Genomic DNA, 10,620 nt, shown 5'->3' with positions numbered 1-10,620 from the left:
ATTCTATCATATTTTTGGCCCCATTAGAGAGTGGGGCTTATTGAGAAAAAGATAAAAATCCACCATTAAAAAATTGAGCTTTAGAATTTGAACAATGATTGTTTTTAGAAAAATCAATCACACCTGTTATGGGCATAATAATTACAAGATTTCAATTTCATCCGAGTCGAAATCCTAGTAGATTTGCTAAAAATACTGGTGTGGCATCTTGAATCAGGGCAGTGGCATGCTCCGACAGGACATAAACTGGGAATTAAAGCGTCCCCTCCCTCCACTAGCTTACAGGTCCAGCCTGACCCGACTGGCACCACCTGGCAGGGCTCCCTAGCTCAGGGCTACGAGCGATGGCCAACGGCTAACTCGGCGGGAGACTGGCAAGAAGGGCGGATGAGCTACGACGCCAGGGGTCAACGGCTTCGGGCGGAAGAACTCCTGGAAAGAGGGATATTGTCCCTTTAAAAAAACTGTAGAGGTGGTTCTGGGGGCCCATTTCTACTATTAGCCTATTAGTTTTATCTATGACCATGACAACAAACCAAAACTCAGATTTTGGGATAGTTGCAGGAACTTCTCAAAATGCATGGCAAAAGTCGATAAATATTCTAAAAATCATGCCTAGATACAGGACGCGGCACAGCATCTTACTACTCTCCTGGATACTAGGTTCAATGAAGGAGAATTTGGTTTTTCATCGGAGAAGATCTAAAAATGTTTCGCAAAAGCAAAACGGAATAAAATATAGCAAATACGGCGATGGTGTAGAAATGAATACCTTAAATACATAATAAAAAGATGTATGCTTATCTTGAATCTTAAACCTAAGCTCATTCATTACTTTTAGCATTTTAATTAGAATAATCAAACTGGGAAAATCTCACATTCTCAATTGAGAATGTTGAGAATGTCTCGATCCGCCCCTGTTGGAGGGTCATGGTAGCCAACCTTCTGATAGAAGATGGTACCTGATGATGATGGCATCTTGAATATTTAAATTGTTAATACCTTTAAATGTATCTTTATGTAATTCTGTCAGTAGTTGCAGAAGATTTTCCAAATTAAAACAGCATAGGTTTTATCAAATATACTTGAGCTGATTACTATTATAAAGATTTGCTGGTCTCTAGATGTTTTAAAAATATTTGGGAGGCGCTCATTGGAGAATGGTTGTTGATTAGAGAAACTTTGCTCAAAAGGGGGGCGTGCATTAGAGTGGGACGCTCATTGGAAAAAATACGCTACCTAACATCGCCACCAAAAATGGGCGTGGACAATTTGTTGGTTGTGGTCCCTTAAACTGAGCACCCGCCAAAAAATTTCCTTGATCCGCCTCTGTAACATGCCATAAACATCAACAAGTAGAGTCAAAGCCCAACATCAAGGGCTTTCCTACAACTTTGGTCTTCCGTGTTTAAGAAATCCCATAGTTTTCCTGACAACAGAAAGCCTGGGGAAGTCAAACTGCACTGAGAAGGTTGGTTATGTGGTACCCTGGGTGCCAGAGCCTCAGAGAGTCAAAGGATGAAGAACGGGGGAAGGATATGCGAAGGAGAATTCCTTCCCCCGTTCTTCATCCTTTGACTCTCTGACGCTCTGGCACCCAGGGTAGCTGTGTGGAAGCTACATATATAGTGTGATGAAAAATCATTTCTAAATTCTATCCATCAGCAAATTATGGTAAAATATCCAATAACAGGCAAATTCCAAGTCCTTCCACTTCAGGGTCGCGTTGATCGCTCTTTTCCGAATCATCGATGTGCTCGTTTTATCTACCTTCTTCAGTTACTTTTTTAACTCCAAGTTGAAATAACGTGCGAGAACCTTTCCACCTTTCTTTGTCTCTTTTTTTTCGCTCCTTTTCTGCGCGCCGGATTTGTGTTTGTATGAGGACATGGTACTGTTCGCTTTTCTCATTTCTATCATTTGGTAAAATTCTCAATATAATTCTGATGAAAATGAATGATGACTAAAAAATTTTTCTAACGATGAAATGAGCTCATGCACGAGATATGTAGCAAGATTCATTAAAATTAGATCATCATTCTTGTTAATGCTTACTTTGGATTCGGAGAATAGCATGACGTTGTTAACGAATATCTAACGAACAATAAAGAGGTTACTTAACTTTCAAAGGGGCCACGATACTTTATATTAAGGCTTTGAGATAAATATTTGATGTACAGAGATTTTAAAGTGATAATCAATTTCTATGAATCAATATCTTTACGGGCCTCTTCGGGCCCGGGGCCCTTGATCCCGAACCTTTTACCCCCTCTACACCCTTCTTGACATTCCTGGGGCTGAAGCCCCCAGTTTTTCGTCTTTTTTATTATTTTTCAAAACAAAGTATGAAATAAAAAGAGAAAAAACTGTTTATATACGGCTTGATTTTCTTTTATCAATTTACTAACTTCTTCAGGTATCTTTCTATTATGTGTATGCTATTTGTGTCCATTCATTCAGTAGATAACTTTCTGTATCATTGCCTGCATTTTGGATGTGCAAACATGACCTACTGAAAATACTCGAGGCAAAGAAGATGCACATTTCTGTACAGGAAGTAAAATTCTCTCAATCAATGCAACAGTTTCTTGTTATTCACATCGATGTGCACTCTGAACCAAAGGTCACTCTTTCTTTCCAATGTCTGTCACTAGAGTTTTAGCATGAACCCCCCTTCCCATATCCTCTTAGTTGTCTGATATATGATATATGCGCAAAACAACCAACCTATTTTAACAAGAACTTTTTAAAGAAATATGATTTTTTTAGCATAAACAGAAGCATATTACAATCTTAAGTACCCTGCCCATAAGCCCCGTACAATTTCTTAAAGTGTGCATGGGCCTTTTTAATAATGCCCCACCACTCAAAAATCCTTAAAAAATCTTGAATGAAGAGGATCAAAGAGCAAAGTTTTTCTTGGACTGATGAGGAGACAGGTCTACTTCTGAAATTTGTACTTGAGTACAAAGTAAAATGAAAAATTTTCTCACTACAGAGGAAGAGCAATTGTCGCAAAACTTCATCATAGGATTGCGCACAGAAATCCGCGCATCTTGGATCCATACCGACATACCGATCCGATCCAGTAACTATGGTATAAACGCAAACATCAAAAATGAGATCGGAATGGATCCAGATGGATCCGATACTGTTTTGACCCGATCCCGTGTAAACAGGGCCGAGGAGATTCATGGTAGGTGTGCATAGGGACGTCAATTGAAGTGGATATGGTGGATGCTTCATTCCCCTCAACTACGAAAATAGCTAGGAATTGCCAGCGTGAGCTTGGGCTGGAATATGGAATAGATTTCACCTTTGGTCGATATTTGTGTCTTTTTTTAAAATCATACAAGAAGGCAAGCACCGAGGAAAATAGGAAAATTTATGTAATGCGAACCGCGCGTTGCCACACAGCCTTGTGCCGGGAGGGATCTGGAATCCAGTTTGTTGCTAAAGTAGTGTGTCAGAACAGAAATACGACAGTACACTCCTGTTATAGAGTACCGAAATGATGACATTATAAAAATCTATTTTTAGAATTTCTGAATTTTGATCAGTTGAAGGCATTACGAATTGGCTGAGATATGGCCACATTAGCACAGGCTTATGCCCCATCAAATCTCGGTAATTTGGGCTTGGTTCATAACTTTATGAACCAGGCCAGAACAGCAGTAATCCGTTAGCAAACTTGAAATCTTTGTTAAACAATAGATTGTCCTGTTGCGTGTCAGTGATGTGATTCTTAATTTCGTAAAGCCCAATCTCCAGTGAGAAAAAAAACTGCGAAATGCGAAAAAGTTCGCGCGAAATACGTCTTAGGCATGCGCAGTAATCTTTTGCTGGGATTTCTCGCGAAGAATTTCTCTGCGAAAAAAAGTTAAAATGAGTTTAACTTTTTTCGCTTTTCGCTTGCGAAATCCTTCAACAGCCAATCATATTCCGTATTCTTTTGTCACGCTTCCAAACTTTACATTCCAATGTCGTGAGGTCAACAAAAGCATTCAAAGGAATTTGTCGCGTGAAGTATTTCGCAGCGAAATTTCGCAAGACTTTTTCTCACTGGAGATTGGGCTTAAGTGCTACTCTTGTTAATCTGTAATCCGTTACCATGCCATTTCTCATTAGTTGCCATCACTTGTTGTCAGCGTCCTATTGTCTCTTGGTCATGTGTTACTCATTATATTGCCATGCTGTTTTATGTTGAGTCAGTCAAGAAAATTCGTGATATGTAAAGCCGAGAAGTGAAGTCGTGTCGAAGCCGTTCCGTTTTATGAAGTTGCAGTTAACCGTTAAATACAGTACAGTACAGTGTACCCGCCGAACATTATTGCCGCCGACGAATATTGCTTGTTGTATTAAATTGCTGAACTATTGCTTGTGGTTTTTATCGCTGATTATTCATATGTTTTGTTTCTTGTTGGAATAAACTGTTGTTTCCTTTGTACTGGACTAACCAGGGCAACTGTAAAACAGTGTCGTTTTACATCTTTCATTGGCCATATCTCGCCCAATTTGGAACATATCTAGCTAATTTTGCACATTGAGAGGTTTTTTATGCTGTTCTTTCAGATTATTTGGCCAAATTTAAGATGTTCTAAAAATAGATTTTTGGTGACGTCACACTTCGGTACTCTATAGGCACGCCAAATGTTGCTTGAAAACTTGTGACTGTAAACTGACTGTGACACTGTGAACGGGGCTATTTGGGTCTACATTTTATTTAAAAGCTTTGCATATTTGGGTCTAAATTTGATCTGACTGTAACCGGAGTCGACGATAAGCGGAGTCGACTGTATACTGTTTTGAAAATCTATTATTATTTTTTATGGATGTTATAGGGTGTATTGTGTAAATTCCTATTTTTCAAGCTTGTGATCAAGTAAGGGAAGTGGTCAAGCCTCATTGGCCAACAAAATGAGTAAGAAATACTTTCTTTGCTGACAAGTTTGAAAGTTTGAAAGACAGCCATTATAACCAAAGACTATGAGATTGATAAATTTTGGCGGGCACAGCACAACTATACGCATGCGTATTACCATTTAATCATCTTCGATCAATCAAAATCAATATCAATCACAACTTTCATTTAATTCGCTGCGGCAGAAAAACGGCGTCTGAAACCAAGCCGCATTTCTGCTGAAATTGTTATTTAAATGCGGCAGAGCTGCCGCATTTCTACCGCGTTAAATTGATAAATTCTTATTCGGTTTCAGACGCCGTATTTTTGCCGCATTTAATTGACACTTGACACAAATGCGGCATATGAACTGGGCCTTAGCTACTTTCTGTCATCTTTCCAACTTTTTCAGTCCTTTGTCTAAAATTTAAAGTTCTTATAAACATACATTTTCATAGCCTAAACTGCGTTTATTTTAAGATTTTAATCTCGGATAGCCAATTTCAAACTTGTTCGGATAGCTAGGGTAAAAGCTACGCCAATCTGTTCAGCTGAAGGAATTTGATGCCGATGAGATTTATCCGGCACTGGATAGCCCGCGTTAGGGTTTTCTAATCGACAGTTCCCCAGAGCAAAAGAGGTAGCTCTGCGCACTCTTGTGTAAAACCAATATCCAACTATTGTTGTAGATCATTCAAATGTGAACAAAACAATGATTGAAATTTAAATTTCGCTCTGTTTAGCAGAAAAACGTTTGTTAGTCATAGTTCTAGGCTTCTCTCATTCTCAACGATGGCTTCGTACACACCTCCATCCCGCTCTCAAAGAGCGCCAAGTTACTCGGGTATGTTCTTATCTTATCGTAAATATTTATCAGTTCTTGATATTTCAGGTTTCAGCTGATTCATCTGTTTCCATGTTGGTTTTTAAAGGGACTATTCTAGTTCTATGCAGCATGTGAGTTTGTAAATACTGTTTTTAGATGGAGGATTATGTGATTCAAGTAAGATTACGTATTGTTTTAACAGTACGGTGGAGCCATTGCCCGAATAGTAAGATCTATCACTAGGCCAGTTAATCGACATTTCTTCCTTGATCTATCAATGGTATTATTCAACCTGTCCTTCCACATCCTCTCTTCGACGCGTAAACATTGCAGGTTGTCACAATGGCTGCTTTGAAAAGAAATGCATAATCTGCCCACCAGCTTTGCCCCTTGTTACCTGACGAATATTTCCTACATTCACTGTCTTACTTTTTCTTCTTGTCATTCGAAAGTCGACCTCGCTTTAAAGTTTATAACATACGTTAAAATCGGCTCCGTCTTAATTGTAGAAGAACATGGGAATTATCTCTTGACAAGCCATCTTGTTTTATCCTACAATAACACTCAGGAAAGGCCTGGTAAACAGGCATTTCCATGCATATGACCCCACTTCACGTCCATCAGCTTTAGCAATTCTTATGTTTTGTTCCATTCTACATTCTTGATATAGGAATCTACAACCTTCAACCTTTGTTGAATTGACTTTTTACAGTCACTCAACAGTCCAGGGAGTTTACTGCATCCTATTATGGCCTAATTTGGGACGCTCGTCGGCGCAGATCGTTAGGCGTGTGAAAAATTTGGCGCAGTATTTGGGGGAATATTAGTGCATGCTGACTTGAAATTGCAGTATATCCATATATTATTATCGGAGTTTTGATACGCCTCCTTTGAAACTTAGAAGACACTTCATTTCTGTGAATGAGTTTTTATATAGCTGCCCTTTGTCTGTAAAATATTGCATTATCGTTTGGATAGTAATAAATTCCAGAACCATCAAAGACGTTCTGATGATTCTTTATGGTTTGTGTCTAATTTGTTGCCGGTAGCAGAACGCAGTCTTAATTTGTATTACTGAGACTCATCTAGAGAAGATCATAATATAGTAGCCATTTTGAAATATTATGCCACCAATTATTGGATTGAGACACGTCTGCCAATGCCTATAAACCAGTTCTTCTGGTATAGTTTGAAGAACCATTTCCTTTATTTCTGTAAACAAAAAATTTGACAAATAGCAATCGGAATGCTGAAATTACCTTTGAATGTCAATCGACAAACACCCAAGTGCAAGGATTTTATAATAGAAGGCTACCGTGAGGTCGTCGTTCTACAACTATGTTCACAACATAGAAATAATTTAACTGTTGACTTGCGATGCTTTCATAACTGAAACTTTTCATGCCCCCTTGAAGAGATATTTTTCCCATGTTAAAAATTTGAAGGCTTACATACCCATGATATCAAATTTCCCATAAAAGGATAATGACGTCATAAAATGATGATGTCATCATTAAAAACGTTAAGAAGTAGGGAAATGGTAATTCAATACAAAATCAGTGAATATGTGCTATTCGAATATGGAATTGTTTGACAATTATATTTGCAAGAAAACAATTAAGGGGGTTCAAATTAAACTTACCCTAAGTTGATGACGTCATCAAAAATTTTGACTTCCTTTGAAATCTGGAATGCAGTGGCGTACCCAGGGCTGTAGAAGTGGGGGTGTCTAGGGCGTAGCCCCAAATTTTTTGGGAGACCACGCCCTTCAAACACTCGCAAATGCGGGGAAACGCACTTTTTGCGAAATTTTCCCCCATTATTTGATTCATGTTAGCTACGGTGAAAAGCAAAGCATTTTACAATTGTTATTGACACAAGCATATAGTATACTACCCCCCCCCCCCCCAATGAGTTTTACATCGTTTTTGGACAAATCTCGAGGACCATATTTTAGAAAAGTGGGGGAGTCCGGACCCCCCATTCCCCCCTTGGGTACGCCACTGTTGGAATGTGGAGTAATATTTGTGGTTAAACAGTTTGCTAGTTTTTCTACAAAATTCCCTGTTTATAAGTGCCCAAGAAAAAAGCAATGATCACCAAAGCTGTCAAAATACTTTGGAAAAAGGCTATGTGACATCAAAGGTATCGGTCATTCAATTGAAGGTTTCGCAAGGCAGTTGTAACAGAAAAGAAGAAATGGAGACATTTTGTTAAAAACCCAAAATATGAAGCAAGGAACTGAAAGGATTTTTCAAAGTTTTAGTCTCTATCTACTTCAAAGCGAATTCCAGCCCCTATCTCTTTCAAATCTTCAGTCGCTATGATCATCTAAAGTCTATTCAAATAGTAATTTTTCTTACTTATTTTTACATTCAGGCAATTTAGTACTCTTCCCATCCCTATGCCACTTGAAACACATAACTCTTTTAACCTCCATGGAATATTTTTTAAAAGCTACAAAATTTCAAATTCAAGTCATATTCACGCAATTGGCCGAAGGTGCGGGCACGTTCCTTACTGCCAAAGCAAAATAAATTTGCAACGTTGATTTGATTTATCTCAACAGTATTTTCTTTATAATAAGTATCACGACAAATAGAAAAAGGCATCTTGTTTGAACAGTCGACAACTTCTTGTTATAAATCCGATAATTAGACAAATCTGGTATTCGAGATAATGACGGTCATTCGACATAATTCATCAATATTTAGTTCTTTATTCTAATTTTCAGTGGTGTTAAAACAGTTTTTCATAAATGGACCGGATCCAAGTTCTCCATTCTAAAAAAAGCATTCAGGGGCAAATTTGAGTTGAGGTCTGACCCTTGTCGTTTTCAGCATGCCAAACTACGTATCTCTACCACTTTTTAGCCATGATGAATGCTCCTTAAATGGACTAGGTCCGAGTACCCTATTCTAGAAAAATGGAATTCAGGGGCAAATTTGAGTTGGGATATGACCTATATCTTTTTCAGCGCATCAAACTGGGTAGGTGTGCGAAATTTCATGCTGGTATCACGATTTGCATGATCGAGCTTTTTTTGTGACTTTAGAGCCTCGACTAATATGACTTTTTCATTTTTCGTGATACTTGTTATAAAGTTTATTAACAAGCTGTGGTTTCCAAAATCTCAGTCTTTTCTTTGTGTACCGAAAAAATCATGCAGTGGTTGAGTCACTAATGAACGGAGCAAGTTTATAACTCTCCTTATACTTTCAGTCATTGCCAAAAGAACTTGGAACACCCAGCGATTTGCGTTGTGTTTTCACATTTTTCAGTTTTTCCCAGGTACTCTTATTTATGCACCCCCTTCCCCCTAAACAATGTTGTTAATTTAGAAAATATCACAGAAGTCGCAGAAAAAAGCGTTCTTCCTAATCCCCTATGTCATTTTGTAGTAAACCAACGTTTTTTAAAGGGGGGGGGAGAGGAGGGGCTGAATTTGTCCTCGGCGGTCTCCTTTGCAGTTGATTTTGTTCATCACTGGATCTTGTACCTTTTGCATCATGACCATCTGCATCATGAAATATATTTGCATCAAGAACTTAAAGGAAATTTAAGTGAATAGTTCTCCAACAGTGCCTAGATTTAGATTATTTTACTTAACTTCTTAAGGCAGAATATTTGGCAGTGAAAAATACACGCAGTATAATTTCCAGAAAGGGGCACTCTTTCACTTTTTCGCAATCAAGGGGGCATGTGCCCCCGTGGCCCCCCTGACTCCAGCGGCCCTGAATCAGTCGAAATTAACTCTATACGAGAGTGAAATCCAGGAACAGGCATTTGGTGATTTAGAGGTACATCTCTACTTGATAATTATTGATCATGTTACAGCAGAGATAAAAAGGCGATTAAAGTCAATTGGCGATATATGCGGGAGACTCACTTTTCTTTGGCTATACCCAAGGATAAAGGAAGATGACCTAGCAAAGAAGGTGCCAAACCCCGCGCAGCATACAATTATGACATATCTCCTGACATCACTGACGACGAGTTTCTAAAGAGCATCCATTCTGGGAATAGATGCAAAATTGCAATATTGCTGAAGATGCAATAGCTGACGAGTTGTTTCAACCATTGCAGCTGTTGAACAAGCTCGAGCATTTGAATTTGCAAAGCTTATTCCCTAATGCTTTCATTGCATTAAGGTTGTTTCTGACTTTGCCTGTTTTTTTATTCTTTCTTTATTTAAAGTTGGTACAATTTCTAGATATGCATACTCAAGCTAATTAAAATCAACTGATTCAAATTACCAGCGCTCAATATAATGTAATCAAATACAACTGATATTGCTAACGTACTTCTGGCAAAGATTACAAGTACAATTAAACGATGTAAATTCTGAGATTTTTTTCTTGAATATTTGTAAGGTAGGGAAGTACTTTATCTCATTTGGAACTGAGTTCCATATTTGGCTACATCTGTATGATACGGTATTAAATCCATATATTTTGTGATGTGGCTCCGCTGTTATGAATTGTGAGTTTCTTGAGTAATATGGGCATTTATTTAATGGAAAATATTTCACCCATAAAAGGTGGATTCAAACCGTGTAATATTTTGTAAAATTCTATAGCAAGATATTGTAAATTTTTCTTATGAGAAGTTATTGTTTTATTCTTTATCAAAAGTTGTTCAAAAGTTGATTCATAATCATTATGAGCTATTCTCATTGCTCTTTCATGAATCCGGTTTATCCGGTTATTACTTTTCCTACTGCAAAACATCCAAATAAGAGGACAATAATTAAAATATGATAATATGAACGTTTTCATTAAAAGAATTCGCTTAGATTTGTCCATATACGAAGCAATCCTGGCTAGAGCGTTTACCTTTTTCCCAGCTTCTTTACAAAAAACTTTAATATGTTATTCTAATCTAAGTTGATGTT

At 37.9% G+C, this 10,620-nt stretch overlaps 1 protein-coding gene across 1 annotated transcript in view; it reads left to right on the top strand.

Moving 5' to 3' along the window:
* The first annotated feature begins 5,589 nt into the window (after positions 1-5,589).
* LOC135685905 (sodium-dependent neutral amino acid transporter B(0)AT3) overlaps positions 5,590-10,620 on the top strand; it is a 29,893-nt gene continuing 24,862 nt past the window's right edge. The window contains exon 1 of the mRNA XM_065201998.2: positions 5,590-5,744. Coding sequence (XP_065058070.1) covers positions 5,693-5,744 — 52 coding nt within the window. The 5' untranslated portion in view covers positions 5,590-5,692. The remainder of the gene's footprint in view (positions 5,745-10,620) is intronic.

The sequence above is a fragment of the Rhopilema esculentum genome, chromosome 6 (genome assembly GCF_057945365.1).
Source record: "Rhopilema esculentum isolate cy_ngs chromosome 6, ASM5794536v1, whole genome shotgun sequence".
NCBI classification, from domain to species: Eukaryota; Metazoa; Cnidaria; class Scyphozoa; order Rhizostomeae; family Rhizostomatidae; genus Rhopilema; species Rhopilema esculentum.
This window is presented reverse-complemented; position numbering and strand designations above follow the sequence as displayed.